Raw genomic sequence first — 17,198 nt, 5'->3', positions numbered from 1 at the left:
AAAAGGAGAAGTGTTCATTCCTTCACGACGCCGTCAGATTCTCCCAGCAGACGGAGGGAGGAAGCAGGCCATCCTGAACGTAGCGTTTCGATACCTGGACACCTACAGAGAGGCGTGTGAGAGCCGCTGTGACTTCCTGTAGTCATACAGGAAGTAGAGTGCGTCTTAAGTTGGCGTGAGACGGAGTGTGCGGTTGACTTCTCTTGCTATTTGCATTCTTGTAATTGGGCTTCTGTTTCTGGAGCGGGTGTCGTCGTTATTGCAGGCAGACCTCATCGCGCTGCTGCTGTTTGATCTGAACGGCTTTATCCTCCATCGGCCGCCGCCGCCACGCAGACTTTATTGTCAGGAAACTATTACAAATGTACAAACAGCAGAGTTGTTGTATACTTTAATAAAACTTTACTCCATTATAACAGAAGACACAGACGGTCAGACGACCTGTGATTAATACCCATTATTGATCAGTCAGGAAAGTCGTTCCAGACGTCACTGACCGGATTTACAGAAACTGTACTTAAAGAAACTGACAGGTTTCCATTTGCAAAGTTGCAAACACTCGACCCTCGCCGTCTACTTTCCTTTTCTTTGGTCCGCTCATTTCTACAGATGGAGTCAGATAGAAATGGGGAAGAAGAAACTCAAGCAGTGGAGCATGTTACTCTGCTTTAGTTTAGTTTTCTCCATTTCTACAGAAAATGAAACGCAAGCAGAGCAAGACACTACATGCCCACCGATGGTCAGTGCAAGACGAATAAAAAAGTTTTTTATGCATGCAAAACATACATGTTTTGAGGAAATCTTTGCGACGTCGCCTCCATTATCAACGTCGTCTTGTTTCTCTTTGTGTTCTTCTAATTCGCCGCATGAATGTAAAGTTATTATAAATCATAACGGTAGCAAGAACAAAACAATTATCAATATGACACAGACACGCTCACTGAAGTCATCATCACATAAATGAGCATGTGGAGGAATATTAAATTACCGCCTCGTCTCTCCTTCTCAGCCAGTATGAGTTTGGTCAAATATTCATGCAACTCGTTCTCCTGGTTCATGCGCTTCTCCTCGATGTTATTAGAATCATGACAAACAGACAATTTTGTGTAATTATAATATTAACATTAATGAGCCGGTTACGCATGTTTATAATGAAAGGCTTTTAATATAGATTGAGGTCTTCTTTATAACATTAACACAAAATAATGCTTGTACAGTATATATAAAACATATTTATTTTTTAGGATATACAGTATTCTAATGATAATATTCCAGGTCTTAGCCCAGACCTTCTTTACCAACCATTCAGTATGCCATAAATTACGCCAATTGTGTTTATCTTTACCCCATATAACCCATTTTCTAAGGCTGAAGCCTGAAAAGACTGAATAAGTGTGGCAGGTGCATTTGTACAGAGCCCTGTGAAAAGCCGCTTCTCATTAACCATGCGCGCATAAATAATAGCTGGCCCTGCTGAAAAAAAAAAAGAAAAAGCGCACCTTGGGGACTCTCCCCCACTCTCCTCCATCGCTCTCTTTCTTCTCACACGGGAATTTGCTCTTTTATTTACCCCTTTTGTGTCCGCACCGCTGAATCTACAATAAGAACTTATTTGCAAGGAGCAGACTGTAGCGACGTATTTTGTTTTATTAGGGGACCTTAATATAATTCTTTTTTCATGACAACAATCTGCGACTGTTCCCATCTGTCCCGCGTTTTGTAATCCTGTGCCGAGAAATCAAGAGTACGGGGGGGTTGCAAATCGTGCGGACATTAACCGAGAAGTTGCCTATGCTGCAGTGTTAGTGCTCGACCGGGACGGACGGAATGGGATACCCTGGAAGAGCAGTGGCAGGATGGACGCTCCTGGCTTGGGTCGCCGCTGTCAGCTTGGCTGTAACAGATGGACGGAGAGTCAGGCAGCCTAGATGTCCCGTCGGCTGCACCTGCACCAAAGACAATGCCCTGTGCGACAATGTCCGATCAGTGCCTCACACTTTCCCATCTGACGTTGTTTCTCTGTAAGTCACCTGATTGGACATTAATATTGTAAGGAAGAATATTCAATCTCTTTTATTTTATTTTTTTGTATTCTTCATGTCTGCTCTCCCTCTATTCAGGTCTTTTGTCAAGTCTGGATTTATTGAAATCACAGGAGGAAGCTTCGTTCACACGCCAGCCCTACAACTGTTGTGAGTCCGTCTCTCTATCTCTCTCTCTATTTTTCTATTTATCTATATGTTTTACGCTGTCTTAGTTCACGAAACAATGAGGCAGAAAGCCCCTAGAGCTTTATAGTCAGATGGGGATTCTCTGTAATGATGTCAGCATTATGCAATAGACCACATGTGCTAGAGGAATTAACAGCAGGGATTAAGCAAGGAGTATAATTTACTGTGAAGCTACAGACAAATATGATTCCATAATTAATATGCGTGTTTGTTTTTAAACATTATACATAGTTACAAAAACACAAGAGAGTTTATTTAGCACTAAAGTCAGCCAGAGTGCATGAAGGCTGGAGTCTGGAAGATACATTTAGACTGAGTAAAGTGATTGAGTGGCAGCGCCGCTCTGTCATTATTTATCGACACTTCAACTGGAGCACTGCTTCATCCGGGAGCTCCCTTTATGAGCTGTATTGTGGGTTTGCAGCAAGATGGCTGAACTACATTTCAGCGCTTTGACAGATTGAATTTGATGTTTTTCTACTTTTGAGGGGATTTTTGAGACAATGGCTGTTTTGATTTAGCCATGAGTCTTAACTTATTCTAAGGCCATGCAATGTTATGGATGGTCCAAACAGACCCGAACATGCATTTTCCATGACCTGTAAACATTTAACAAAACAAAGGCTGTAAATCAATCTGTTATGTTTTTTAAATTAAAGTTGAAACACTGATCAACAAAAAAGTGTTTATTTTTAAGTTGTTGCAACATAATCTTTCATAAAAATAAAATTCTTACAAGAGATGCAGTGAATGGCACAATTCTTGGATTACTCAAAGGGTGACTCAGAAACATTTGAGAGGAGGCATCATTTTCTCTCTTTCATTCACTCCATTCCTCTGTTTTATTGTGATAATTCATTCTTTAACTGCACGCTGTCAGCAGAAAGAATGAATCATTCTCTCTCTCCCTCTTGCGGTTCAGTACGTACTGATGTTGGCAATAGGTCATAATCAATCACAACTTTTATCCCAATATGAGTTTGAGACGCTGCAATCAAAGAGCTTCTCTCAATCATAACATGTTTTTCTTTTTGCAGCTGACTGACGATGTCTGCATTTCTTGACAGATTGTTCACAGCAAATTCATTCGACCTTATTGATGAGGATGCTTTCTTGGGTTTACCTCATCTTGAATATCTGTAAGTATTTATTTTTTAATTTGTGCATGTGAAAGAAAAGGAAGCAAAATATTCTGAAAGCAAATGCTGTCTATACTTGGAGTAACTTGTGCATTATTTAAAACAAACAAAACCTCATAAATTGTGTCTGATCTGGTGGAAACCTGCGTTCTTGTTGCATTTGAATATTTTGTCACCTCTGCCAAAGAGGTTATATTTCCATGGTTATTTATCTGCTGGCAGCAAAAATAATATTTGCAAAATGTAATCATGAATTTCATTGAAATTCAATGACAGGTGCCCCCTGCAATGGAACAAGGGTAATTTCTAGTCAATGTTGATTGATGTGAAATCATAAAAGGCCAGATTATGATAATAATGCTATTACAATGCTACATGGTGGCAAGGCTTGTGGTATAGATCAAATTACTGTCAGTTCAGAATAAAATACCCAGACAGGCAAGAGCCAGGGAGTGTAGAGCACTCCCTGGCTCCACTTAGAATAATCATGGAGTCCAGAAAGTGGCCGAAACAGGTTGAGTCCTAAAACCAAGTAAATGATCAAACGCAAGAAAAGAATCCGGAGACTGAATGAAAATTCAGTTGAATAATGGAAAACACTGGTTTGGTTTTGCAGGGCCTTTCATGTGGGTTTCTTCTTGACATTTCTTTCCTGTATTCAGTGTACTGGATGACAAACCTCTGTAACGGCTGTAAGCACGGAAGTGCAGGCAGCTGAAGCCTCTCGGTCTTTAACTGTCACGAGACATTGAATACTAAAACAATGGTGTTTGTGGGTGGATTAATTTAGCAGTGTTGATCTGTCTTAATATTTGGAAATGCTAATGGAATATCTTTCATTCACAGATTTATTGAAAACAACAAAATTGCATCGATATCCCCATTTGCCTTCCGGGGCCTGAAAGCACTAATACATCTGTAAGTAACTGGTTCTGTGGTGGCTGTATATAAAGCTCTACACATACATACTTCCTTCCTTCCTTCCTTCCTTAACCTTTTACCCTTAATTATTAACAATCTCCATCTAATCTTTCAAATCTTTATGAATTCGTTTCTTTAGAATAACAAGACTGTGACATTTTACACAAATGCATCGGTTTCCTGCTATCTCTCTTTGTTTCTCTTTGTCGGTGTCTGAAATGGAAAGGTAAGCAGAAGTTCCAGTTCTAGTTTCGATGTCCAAGGTTACTTTTCCGAAGGCGTCAGCGGTATCAGGTTGCTGTTGAGTGTTGTTGCCCAAACTAAACATAGGCTGGAAGATGAGTGACCTGGAGGTCATGGCTAAATATGACTGTACAGTAACCCTAAACTGTGAACTATAATCTCTTCCTGAGTGCCATGTGTTCAATTTTCATTTTTTATCATGTATGACCTAATGAATTTGTGATTTTTTTTTATCCTCCCGCATCTGCAAATTTAGAAAATGTCACACTGGATCAGCAAGGAGGGTATAATATGAAAATGTTTAGAAGGAGTTGAAGTTCGGTTTTTGATTAAAAGATCTAGTCTAACATGATTTAGAAAGTAATCTGCAAGTCATGAAGAAAATAAATCATCAATAAATATATATTTTGGGGGGGGGGGCATTTTCAAGGTGTCACATAACGCCAAGACACTCTCAAACGGCTCATGCTGGGCCGCTTTCAGGATGCTTCCCACACCGCTGCTCTCCCACCGTCTATTTGAAAAGTGATTTCTTGCACAAATTCAAAGCGAAAGGGCGCCTATCTCCCAGGAAGAAGGATCCTCGGATAAATAATGCAACCTCCATGAATTATTCTGACATCTCATTTTATGCCCGTCTTTCGAGTTTGAAGTCCATCCCCTTGGTCGCAAATGAAACGCTTCAATACGGCCAGCTTTGGATGGTTGGTTTTAATTTCCTTGCAAAGATATATTTCTCTGCTGCTGTTGCAGACATATTGTTAGGGCTTTTAAGCATTATTATGCTACCACCTTAACTGATGAAACGTGGTGCATAAAGTCCAACGGGTCACCCTCCTCTAACAAATGATATTATACCCTGTAATCAGTACCCTTAATTGATCACTAATGATTTCAGCACTTAGCGTTTGTTCTACCTTTAATTGATCGTTGCTAACAGGACAAACATTGTGTAATGACAGTTTAGTTTTTATTTCAATGATTGTTTTCTCTTTGTTGCCCAGGAGTCTGGCTTACAACAACCTTGAGACACTTCCCAAAGATGTCTTCAAGGGCATGGATGCTTTGACCAAACTGTAAGTCCAGCCTGTTCACACGATTAAGGCTAATAGTTAATTAATCAGTTTTCCAATTGATCATTTGGTTCTATGGGGAGGACTACTGTTTGCTTTATTGGTATTTATTCTGATGCAGTAAAATAGATAGATAATGTTCAGACCTAAAATGTGCTCATCCACAGAGAGATTCAGGAAAGTATGTATGGTAGCTACAGAGGATGGTCTTCCTCACTTAAATGCCTTCATGCTAATAAGTTAGTTATAGTGTTAAAAGCAAAAAGAGAGAAATTCCAATTTCAAACTGAGGTAAATAAGAAACTATGAAAGAAGTACAATAAAACTTTGTGGAAAAAAGAAAAAGCTATTTCCTGCTGTAATGGAAAAAGCTACAGTTTCCTGCTCTTCACGTCACATCTGGCACAAGAGGAGGTCACCACAACAAAGACACACATCCTGAAACGGTTGTTATGCTGACAAGAGACCAGAATGTGCCGTGCACGCATTTCTACGTGAAGCATCCACTGTTCTGCCTCTGGAATAGTTACTCAGATAATTCTTCAATCCTTCCTTCCAATAAGTCAGATGTAGTAAGAATAAATTCAACGTCTAAACCAGCATTTGTTTCAGGTGGACCCTGCACTTTTGACCCCAGCATAGAGGAAGCCTTTTTAAGTTGGTGCAGATGACTTGTTTTCATATTCAGGAGCCTAGAACATACATTAACTGATCATAAAAGGGCTTTAACGACTTGGTATGCCCGATAGTGGGTTAAAGGGGTGGTAAAATACAATAATATCTCTTCTATTAATTGTAACCATTATATATTGAGCTTCCTGTGCCTCTATTTTGTCATCTGAACTGTGCCATGGTCTTTAAAATGTACTTTTTACCATATCATTAGTCTTTGTATTCTGATTTTTCTTTTTTTTTTAATTATTTGTTATTCTATGTGGACACGGTCAGACAGTCAGATTGAAAGTGTGTGGCAACCCCAAACAACTCAGGAGATAGGGCACTTGTTATTGTAGCGTTGGCTCAAAACCAAAGTTCAGCCAAGCACTGGGGATAGAGATAGCAGAACAGTAATCAGACATGGAAACAGTGTCGGATTGCTGCCACTGAAAGGACCGTGCTTGAAAAGTAGTTTACAAAAGTAAATGTTACACAACCATCGATGCGTGTAGGGATCTACGTGGCAACAACCTAATATGCGACTGTAAGCTCAAGTGGCTGGTGGAGTGGATGCACCTCAGCAACGCCACCCTGGATGAGATTTACTGCAGCGGGCCACCCATCCACCAGGGGAAGAAGTTCAACGACCTTCTGCCACACTCTTTTGACTGCATCACAACAGGTACGTGTCCCCGTCGCAAAAGTGCGTTATACTTCATATGTCCAAACGTAACCATCTCACACTTTGTTCCTGCCCCTGCTTTTGTATTGGCTTCCCTTTTGTTGATTTTCACAACAACTCTTTTCAGAGTTCGCTTCTTATCAGTCCCTCAAGTTTGAGTCCATTTCAGTGGAGGCCTTCACCTTTGGCACAGATCAGTATGTTGTTTTCGCCCAACCGTTTGCCGGGACTTGCACCTTCCTGGAATGGGATCATGTTGAGATGACCTTCAGAACCTATGACACCATCGAAGGTGACTCCAAACGGCGCTGTTATGGGGAACTGCATCTGATTTTATGATTAGAAATGATCTAGCGTAGACTGAATGAGGCTCGTTTTCTTTTGCACCAGGCACATCCACTGTGATCTGCAAGCCCTTGGTGATCGAAAACCACCTCTTTGTCATCGTGGCTCAGCTGTTCGGGGGTTCGCACATTTATAAACGTGACACCTCCGCCAACAAGTTCATCAAGATCCAGGATATTGACATTCTGAAGATTCGCAAACCTAATGACGTCGAGACATTCACGATCGACCGGGAGTCTTTCTTTGTCATCGCTGACAGCTCAAAGGTTTGTTTCTGTTGCTTTTCCAGAACTCAAAAGTACTTGAATGGATCGCGGCTGCTTACCCGATGCGCCTCTCGTTTTCACACATCATCAGCCAGATCGTCCCACAGGTGTCCGTTTAGGTCTGTAGACTTCCCTGATGCTGTCGCATTTTCTTTTCTCTCACAGGCTGGATCCACAACCGTGTACAAATGGAACGGCAATGGCTTCTACTCCCACCAGTCGCTCCATCCGTGGTACCGGGACACGGATGTAGAATATCTGGAGATCTCCAACAAGCCCCACCTGATCTTGTCCAGCAGCTCCCAGCGGCCCGTTGTCTACCAGTGGAACAGGGGCCAGAAGCAGTTCGCCCGCCGGACCGACATACCGGAAATGGAGGACGTCTTCTCCGTCAAAGACTTCCAAGTCAAAGGTGAGGGCGGTTTTACACTATAAAACCTGAAATGATCTCGTATTCAATGCAGCAGTGACACAATAAAGCAAGGACTGCTTTTCTGCAAAATGACTGTTTTCACGGGACTTATACTGTTTCATATAGCTGCGCTTTGATTATTTATTGCTCAGCATATTTCCCTATAAATCATTAATGCATAATGTCGTCTGTATTATTTCTATTCTATCCAATTAGTGATTTTTTTCCTGTAGTATTCGTTACTTTTAGCATAACCGTTGTTTTACGGTGAGCTTTATTGTGAGCTTTTCCACTTTAGGTCCTGATTTAGATGCCGAATGTGTAAACTAAGCAACCGTTTGAATACTTTGTCCTTTTTGAAAGGTGAGCTGTTTTTATGCTTGACAAGATTCATCGGGGACTCCAAGGTGATGCGTTGGGACGGCGCCATGTTCAAAGAGGTCCAGACATTTCCTTCCCGCGGATCTATGGTGTTCCAGCCTGTCTCCATCGCCAACTGGCAGTATGCCATCTTGGGCAGCGACTATTCACTGACGCAGGTCTACCAGTGGGACACCAAGAGCAGCCGGTTTATCCCATCTCAGGAGCTGAATATCCAGGCGCCTCGTTCATTTTCTCAGCTTTCCATTGATGGCAGGGTGTTCCTGCTCGCATCCAGCTTCAAAGGAAAAACTCAGATATATGAGCACCTCATGATCGATTTGAGTAATTAAACCCATGGTCAGACTGGGGGGGGGGGGGTTACAAGACCATTCAAATGCATTCCTTTGTGATTCTGCTGAACTTGGAAGCCCCGTTAGAATGCAAAGCGTTTACCACCCAAGTCTGACCAAAAGAAAGTTTTAAGCGGCGACTCGAGAGATAATTCTTTACAGATTATGTGGTGGAAATCCTTACTTTGTAATGATTAAGGCTATATTGAGAGGTCACCAACACAACCTGATTCAATGATCTTCCTTTGATAAACGCCCTCCGTGACTCCTTGCTGTTTAGGGATGCCTTATTCTCCATTTGAAAGCAACAGTTTCACTCCAAATGGCTATCTTTCAGGAAAAATCAAACTATGATGCCACTGTTTATTGTATGTTTATGAAGCGTGCAGGTTTGCATTATGTAATCTAGCTCCGTATGTTGATGTCCTTATAGGAACCTGATGACCGTGATTTAGGTTTAGAGTGGTAGTGCCATCATGTAACAGTAGATATATATGTAATCGACTATTAGATATTAGGTTTTTGTCTTCTGGTTATTCTGTGTCGCTTCATCTCATCTAGTACTCACCGACGACGAAGAATCAATTAAACACTGTGAGAAACAGACAAATTTCTCTGTCCACGTGGCCGACCGCAAGCGCGATACAGACGTTCACAGCGTTGATCCCCGATGAATGACTCGCTAGAAGCGTCCCACTGTTTCACCTGCCCTACCTCTTTCGCTGCACTCTTGCCCCTTTTCTCCCACATTGACAAAACCATTGTTGTCTTTACTCTGCAGCTCAAAAGCCAACCACTGTGCAGCACCTGGTACCTGTGCGTTCACACGGTCCTCTTATTCTGACACAAAGGAAACAGAGATCTGATAACAAGTATCTTTCAACCACAACTTGCCAAATGTAATGTTTACTTTTTCCTTCTTTTTTTTTTACAACAGTGTGTGAAGTAATTTATCTGTCATTGCCTTTGTACATTGAAGGGACCACAGTTAGGGTTTTATTTTTTTTTTAGATATTAATTTAGTACAAGCAGCCTCCTCTGTAACATGTGACTTCAAAAAAGTATGTCAGTCTGATGTGGTTGTAAATGTATGGGCTACTTTTTTGTTATGTTGTTGCTTATATTTTATGTACAGTAGTAATAAAATACTAAAATGCTAAATTCTTTGTTTCTTGTATTGCTGTTGTGTATCCTCTGACAAAAATGTGGTTTATTTCTCACACAGTAAGATATCATTTCATCAAAAATGCTCTCCTGGATTTATAAACTTTATCTCTTGAACGTAGCTGGCTGCTTTTACATTCAGACAGGGTCTTTTGTAAGAACACAAAGTGGTACTTTCAAGAAGAAAACACAATAGTTAACTACTGAAATACAGACATTAAATGTTGCTTTTTTTGGTGGTGGAAAAAAAGAGAAGAAAAACACAAAAGATTCTGTTACTTTGATAAAATACAAGCCAAACCTGATTAAAACATGAACATAAGAAACAGCCTCTGTCCTTTTCATGTTACATCACCTCTCAGAGTCACACACACACACACACACACATTTTAATTTCTCACACAGTAAATCTTGACTTAACATTTACAACTCAACCAGTAACTCGAGTCAGTCAGGTTACTAATGAGGAAAGGTTTCTTTCATGTCTGATTCTGATGCATCTCGTGATCCATGAGTCCTGCGTAAAAGAAAAACTGTTGGATTTTGGTTGGTTCAAAATCTCCACATGGGGCGTAATGGAGTTATGAATTGCGTTTTCCCAGCAGAGTGTAGTTCGGGTTCACGTCTGCCCTCCTGTGGGTAAAGATAACAACAGCAGGAGACTCTGAATCCTTCCAGCAAAGGTTAGTCATTAACCTCGTCTTCTCTGTCACTCAGGGCAACAACAAAGACGGACGTCAGGCCTGCGCTGTCCCGAGGCATGCTGCCCCCCAGCCGGCACATCTTACCATGGGCGACCGGAACCTCAGCGCGCTCCCGAAGGACGTCTTAGTGGCGTTTACCAAAGTTGGCAGCCACGGAGCGAACGACGGCGGCGACCACGACGAGTTCGGCGATCACGGAGAAGCCACGGCGGAGACGATTCCGCTGCGAAGCAACTGTCGCGGCGCGTCGTGCGACGACGACGACGGGGATGCTCGGGAGACGGAGGGAGCGGGAGGGAGCGACAACTCGCCGGAAGGCGGCGAGAAGGAGAGGCTCTGCCCGCCGACGCTGTGCGTCAGGGGAGCGCCCGCATCCCCGGAAGAAACCGGGAGCAAAGGTACAGAGGAGCGCACACGTTTATTAGTATCCCCGCGGACACGTCGCCTGCGAATGACTTTATGGATGTGGTGGATAGATGGATGTTTGACTGTAGAAGGTAGAATTTACGCGCTCAACCTGCACTTATCTGCGTTTTTTGGACTGCGTAACGTCGTTCGGGGGTGTCAGCGACCACCCTGGTATCACATGGCGGTAGCCGAAAGGACGTTTACGCGCCGACGCCGTTGGCCTCTCTTTTGTCCCGGAGGCAGGCGGAAGCGTAAAGTTGCGCAATTAAAACGGTAGAATCTGATTTACGTCGCAGAATGAGGCCAGAATGAGGCCAGAGATCTGATGATGCGGGCTCCGATGGAACAGGCAAGATACAAAAATAAAAAAATCTACTTTTTTATTTCTATAAAAATGTCTGCGCATCCAATTTACGCTTTATTCCCAATGATCTAGCGACGCGTTGCAGGATGCAGCCTATTAGTGCGCTGGGATCCCATGATATTAGTACATCAACAAGTGGGTCGCAAAGAGTGAAGCGACGCACTCGCTTGCAAACCCGCTTTAGCATTTTACATCATCTTAAAGGAGGATGGATGACGCTGCGCTTTTACAGGGACAGGGCGGCGCTCCATGTTTGTAGGTCTGGAATCCATTCGGTTAAAAGAAAAGAAAAACATTTTCGCAGCAAACTGTTCCGATAAAATATAACATTGTTTTATTTTTCTTGACAACCCAGTTCAGTAAAATGTAAAACTGTTGTCACTTTTACAGTGAAATCTGGGTCAGGTGGAGGATACACAGTTTGATTATAGTTTACAGCGTGAAATAATAATAATAATAAAAAAAAAAATCTGTGTAAACAACAGAACACCGTGGGAAGAAGTGTGGGTACCCTTGTCTTGCACGATATGATATCTGGGTGTAAATGTCAATAATTATCTTTTAATTAGAGGATACATACCACAGATTTTAACACATTTAACCTGATGTCAACACACCAACATTTACTGACAGAAAATGTCTTTTAAAATTAGATGAATTTTAGAATTGACATAATTCTTTGTTATAGTCAGAAATAGAGTTACAGTATTGCATTTGAATCATCTGCCACAACATTTCCTATAGACTGCTGCAAATTTACACTAATCATGTTTGCAGTATGTGTGTGTCTGTTTGGGAAGGGGGGGGGGTCCATTTGCGTCATTCTTCATGAGGAACTTTATTAGTATTTTTACAAGGAAGTGAAAAATACACAAAGTGTGCTTAGAGAAAAGTGGCAATCTAAGTAGCAACAGATTAGAAACATAATCTCTTTATAATTCATAGGTCTACATACTTTATGAATTTATGAAGTCAACATAATCTTTTTTGCAGTAACAGGTTTTTATCACAATTGTTTTACTTACCGGTATTCCAATTAAACTACCGGTACTTGTTCCAGTAAATGTGTGCCTCTGAAGAAAGGAGCAGATTTTGAAGCGGAGCCAAACCAAATACTTGATCGCTGCATTTCTTTCACTTCCTTTACTTTTAGCAAGATGAGACTTTTTCTTTTCCTTTCCTGAAACTTGCTGGAAGAAATGGGGGTGTGTTCTTGAAAAAAATGAAACAGTTGAACTTTTGCATACATCAGGAGAAAGATATGGATCCAGGATTATTTGTTTTAAGATTAATGAATTTAAATCAGGTTTTGATTGAATGAAAAGGAACTTGTCAGGCCTTGGCAGGTGTTTGAGCTCGGTCCCCTTCAATGAAGTAAAGATTCAAGTCTTTGGTTCATGTAGCAACTTCTAGGTATAATAGGAAACTAGTAAAAAATCCAAACATGGACACTGTCTTCCAATACAACAGTTTACATCTTAAAAGGGGAAGGTAATCTAGATCTTCAACGCGGTGCACGGGTAAGACAAAATATCCCATGTGATTACTGGATTGGAATGCAAGACCACACATTGTGGAAAAATACAGAAAGAAAATAAAGTCACCTGAGCGGCCTGGGGTCGAAATGCAAACATTCCACCACTTGTTTGTGTAAAGCATATTTTTTAAAGATTTTTTAACAAGACATCATGGAGTTCGGCAGCGCAGTCCAAATGGACCCAGTCTGTCATCCTGTTGTTTCAACATAAGGGCACGAGAAGGAGCGACCTGTTTCAAAATGAAATGTTCAACAGGAATCCCTCGAGGGGCCGCTCTCTTGTCCTGACTCACTCACTCCTCCTCGCCTCTCTCTTTTACAGACCCAGAGAAACCAAAGAGATGTCCGGCCCTTGGTTTGTTCTACGCGTTCCTGTCCGGATTCATGTTTTCCATCATGTCCCTTTTGGTAAAATCCATCCAGGGAGTCCATGCCTTGGAGATCAGCACTCTGCGTTGCTTCTTCCAGATGCTCTTTATTATGCCGTTCCTCATCTACTACAAGTAAGCATAATAGAGAAACTCAAATATTTAGACTGCTACGCTTTTTTTAGATTATGGATTTAAGATTGAATGCCTTAATTCCTTTAATATCCCTAAATTACATGTTCAGCAACACTATAAACGTCTGTCTGTTGTTTCTTCCTGTAGATTTCCTAGTTTTTTCACTTCCTTGAGGCGAACATTCCAAGAAATTCTGTAATTAACTCACAATTGCTGTTAAAGTCGTCAGAATGTGCTGGGAAACATACCCTTTATTATAAAGTTCTGAGTTTCCCATTTTCAAGTGAATTGCTCAGTAATAAAGTTTTGTTTCAGCCTTTAATATTTTAGTATGATATTAACTTAATGTCATATTAGTACTTTTTAAATGCAATCAAATAAATAATTACATTTGTGGTGAGCGTTTGTCGCCTCGCAGCAAGAAGATATCGGCTTCAGAGTTTGTATGTTCTCCTGGGTTTTCTCCGGGTTCTCCGGTTTCCTCTCACCTCCAAAAACATGAGATTTAGGTCAAATTGTCTGTAGTGTGTGCGTGCGAGGTTGTTTGTCTCTGTGTGGCCCCATGATGCGCTGGCGACGCATTCAGGGTGTAACCTTGCCTCTCGCCCATAGCACGCTGGGAAAGGCTCCAGGAACTCCCAAAGCGGAAAAGCGGAAGACAATTGATGGATGTTTTTTCCACGACCGTATTTTCTCAACGAATGATTTTATTTTTTAAATACTTTTTGAACAAGTAATGTGAAACTGTTATACTCCCTCCATCAGAGGCAATAAAAAAACAAAACCCCAAATAACCCATTTAAGTAAGGTTAAACTAAATGAAGGGAAATACAATTCCGCTTCTGACAATCATTAATTGTAATGGGTTAGGGTTAGAGTTGTATTTATTTCATTCCCTTTGGGAAACAGAGTTTATAGTCTTTGCATGTATGGATAAAAACATTTTCACTTTGGAATCACATTGTAACTTGATTCCCGTGAACGTCATTCATTTACCTGTGCATGCATCCATCCGTTCATCCATCCGTCCAGGCGACCTCTGCTTTCCTCTTTGCACATAACTTGTTGTCATCTCAGACCCACACACACACACCTGCACATCTGTCGCTGTCATTCCTCCTGATCTGAATCCACCCATATGTCACCTGTCTACTCATTTTGCCCATCACTTTACCTCCATTCGTTTATTCCTCATATTTCTGCCCAGCCGTGTAATCATTCATCCATCCATCCAGTCATTCATTCATTCATCCATCATCCTCATGTCTCTGTTCCTCCAGGACAGGCTTCCTCGGTCCCAGAGATATACGTATATATCTGGTGCTTCGGGGTCTATTTGGCTCCACGACCATGATCCTGTTATTCTATGCCGTTCAGCAGATGTCGCTCGCTGATGCCGTCGTCATCATGTTCAGGTGAGAGGAGGAACTTAATTGTGGTTGATCAGCGGATATTTAATTAGCACTAGGGGTCTCACATAGTCAACCCATGCCTGGATACCTTAGTGCTTACTTTGATATTTCATGTATTCAAATGTACCCATACTTATGATTTCCCCAGATCATTCTTTTATTGTCCAATGCCTTACCCCTCAGTAATCCCGTATTCACCTCCCTCCTGGCCTGGATCTTCCTGAAGGAGAAATGTACCATCCTCGACTGCGTCTTCACTGTTTCCACCCTCACCGGCGTCGTGCTCATCGCGCGGCCGCCGTTCATCTTCGGCCAGCATGCGTACGGTGTCGAGGGCGACTACGCTAACCACATCAAAGGGACCATCGCCGTCTTTGCAGGTCAATACATATATTCGGTTTCATACGCCCTTTTTTTTTAACGTATATGGCAGTAGAGTTTTACAACGTGATAAAGTCATTCAGGAGGAGATTTTAGTTTATTTATTATTTTTTTTGGAGAAATCTTTTCCAGTCCTTGTATTGCAGACCGTTTATTTTAACGAGGGCAGGATTAACACTAAAACCAGGAGAATTCAATGCGATACAGCTTTGTCCCTGGCACATAATCAGGAGCTTTGGTCTGTGGCTGAGCTTTCTTTTCACTTCTCCATTCCAATATGTCACCTTTGCACACCACACATGTGATCAATCTCACAATCTGTCCACCCACATTGTGAATAACTCTGCAGACTTGCCATATGCACAAGTGCAGGAGTGCACAGAGTAGGGCCATTATCCTCGGTTAGGCGTGGTAAAGACGCTCAGATACACCGTCTTCCACAACACATTCCAAATAAATGTATACATTTGTTCTTATTCTGTGCACAAATAGGACAAAGTCGTTCTAATCATATAAGCATAAAGTGTTGCATTTGTCACCAGAGGAAACTATAACTTTGTAAATTAAATTATGCTCTGCGGAAGTCTTTTTTTTATTGCTGTATTCATTCACTCTTTTGTTTATTAACTTATAGGAGCTGTTTTCAGTGGTTGTACTTATGTCACCCTTCGAAAGATTGGCAAAGGCGCCAATCTATACCTCTCCGTGTGGTACTACGCCGTCATCGGCTTCATCGAGAGCATCGTCACTGTATCCGCCCTCGGGGCGTGGACGATCCCCTTCTGTGGCCGCGATCGCTGGATGCTCATGCTGATTGCTGTCCTGGGCATTGTTGGGCAGCTGTTCATCACAAAGGCTCTGCAGCTTGAGAAGGCTGGACCCGTGTCCCTGATAAGGACCGGCGAGGTGGTGCTGGCGTTCCTTTTCCAATTCATTTTCTTCAACCACGCGCCGACCTACCTGAGCCTCGCCGGGGCATTGTGCATCGTGGCAAGCTCTGTTGGGGTAACTCTTAGGAAATGGTACAACAGTACTCGCAAGAGCAGGGCAGGAGACGCTCCATAGAATTCTCTTCCTGATGCTCTTATGTTTCCAGGGTGATTTTGTGTTTTGCATGTTCTTTACACCTGTGAGGCAGTTTGAGCTCGCTGCAGAGTGAAGAGCGGCGATCCTTTTAGGGGTCAGGCATAAGTGCATCTATACATGTTGATTCCTTGGAGTCAACCTCGGTTTGTTTTGCATTTATTATTGTGTAAATGGAAAATGAAATGAACCGTGCCCTGCTCCCTTGAGCTTACGTAGATAAATAAGTGCCTCCACGATGGAGATTTCCTGTTTTCTCCTCAAGGAAAAATGTCTACAGCTTAATTTGGGCTGAAATGTGAATTTCACCATAATGTAGTTTTTATAACAGACATTCTCAAATCCATATCCTTGTAACCCAAATGCAGTAGGGAGCAACCTTTACTGCACTATGGAATGATTATCAGAAATAATGTAATCAATATACAGTATTTGTGTTTCTGACAGGGCACATATCACTGAGTTTTAGCGTACAGGAATGGTTTACCTTAAGGACATTACAAAAACGTAGGCCAATCAATTGGTCAAACTTTATTTGTATGCTACTTTTCATACAGACGGTAACACCACAAATATAGCACTTACACACAGTATTAGGATATTGGAGGAAATGCAATACAGATATTATAGAAAGTACAAAGTACTAAAGACACTAGAATGTCTAAGACAATAAATAATACTAATAAGATTTCAGGTCTTTGAGTTTGCTCTTTGAACCCATTAGCATTCTCTGCAGGCCTCAGGTCCTCAGGCTCTTTAACTGATGGGGACCTTCAAAATAAAAGAAGACTTTTAATGTGGCATTTTGTCCAAGTAAAGAAACAGCAAGCTATTTTTTTATACTTGAAAAGAGGGTCGTACTTTCGGATTCTCTCAGGGATCTTCGCTCATAATGGCCAAAATTTGAACGCCATTTAAATCCGCCCCAGCGTCACCCCCCCCCCCCCCCCCCCCCCCCCC

At 41.8% G+C, this 17,198-nt stretch overlaps 2 protein-coding genes across 2 annotated transcripts; both read left to right on the top strand.

Moving 5' to 3' along the window:
• The first annotated feature begins 1,827 nt into the window (after positions 1 to 1,827).
• On the top strand, positions 1,828 to 8,682 carry LOC137916215 (leucine-rich glioma-inactivated protein 1-like). Its single transcript, XM_068759296.1, has 10 exons — positions 1,828 to 2,021; positions 2,121 to 2,192; positions 3,299 to 3,370; positions 4,217 to 4,288; positions 5,539 to 5,610; positions 6,777 to 6,946; positions 7,074 to 7,238; positions 7,337 to 7,557; positions 7,723 to 7,969; positions 8,333 to 8,682. Exons 1-10 carry the CDS (start codon positions 1,828 to 1,830, stop codon positions 8,680 to 8,682), a joined length of 1,635 nt encoding a protein of 544 aa, XP_068615397.1.
• Positions 8,683 to 10,635: 1,953 nt separating this feature from the next.
• slc35g1 (solute carrier family 35 member G1) lies at positions 10,636 to 16,220 on the top strand. Its single transcript, XM_068759299.1, has 5 exons — positions 10,636 to 10,948; positions 13,182 to 13,362; positions 14,643 to 14,777; positions 14,958 to 15,154; positions 15,790 to 16,220. The coding sequence occupies exons 1-5, from the start codon at positions 10,636 to 10,638 to the stop codon at positions 16,218 to 16,220; spliced, it is 1,257 nt and encodes a 418-aa protein (XP_068615400.1).
• The last annotated feature ends 978 nt before the right edge of the window (positions 16,221 to 17,198 follow it).

Source organism: Brachionichthys hirsutus, unplaced genomic scaffold, assembly GCF_040956055.1.
Source record: "Brachionichthys hirsutus isolate HB-005 unplaced genomic scaffold, CSIRO-AGI_Bhir_v1 contig_1141, whole genome shotgun sequence".
Taxonomy (NCBI): domain Eukaryota; kingdom Metazoa; phylum Chordata; class Actinopteri; order Lophiiformes; family Brachionichthyidae; genus Brachionichthys; species Brachionichthys hirsutus.
Note: the sequence above shows the minus strand (reverse complement) of the source record. Positions and strands in the feature narration are given on the sequence as shown.

Coding starts and splice junctions, on each gene's coding strand:
- LOC137916215 (XM_068759296.1), top strand. CDS start 1,828: ATGGGATACCCTGGAAGAGCAGTGGCAGGATGGACGCTCCTGGCTTGG. Junction 5,611..6,776: donor ATGGATGCTTTGACCAAACT/GTAAGTCCAGCC, acceptor CGATGCGTGTAG/GGATCTACGTGGCAACAACC. Junction 7,239..7,336: donor AACCTATGACACCATCGAAG/GTGACTCCAAAC, acceptor CTTTTGCACCAG/GCACATCCACTGTGATCTGC.
- slc35g1 (XM_068759299.1), top strand. CDS start 10,636: ATGGGCGACCGGAACCTCAGCGCGCTCCCGAAGGACGTCTTAGTGGCG. Junction 13,363..14,642: donor CCGTTCCTCATCTACTACAA/GTAAGCATAATA, acceptor CTGTTCCTCCAG/GACAGGCTTCCTCGGTCCCA. Junction 14,778..14,957: donor GCCGTCGTCATCATGTTCAG/GTGAGAGGAGGA, acceptor CTTACCCCTCAG/TAATCCCGTATTCACCTCCC.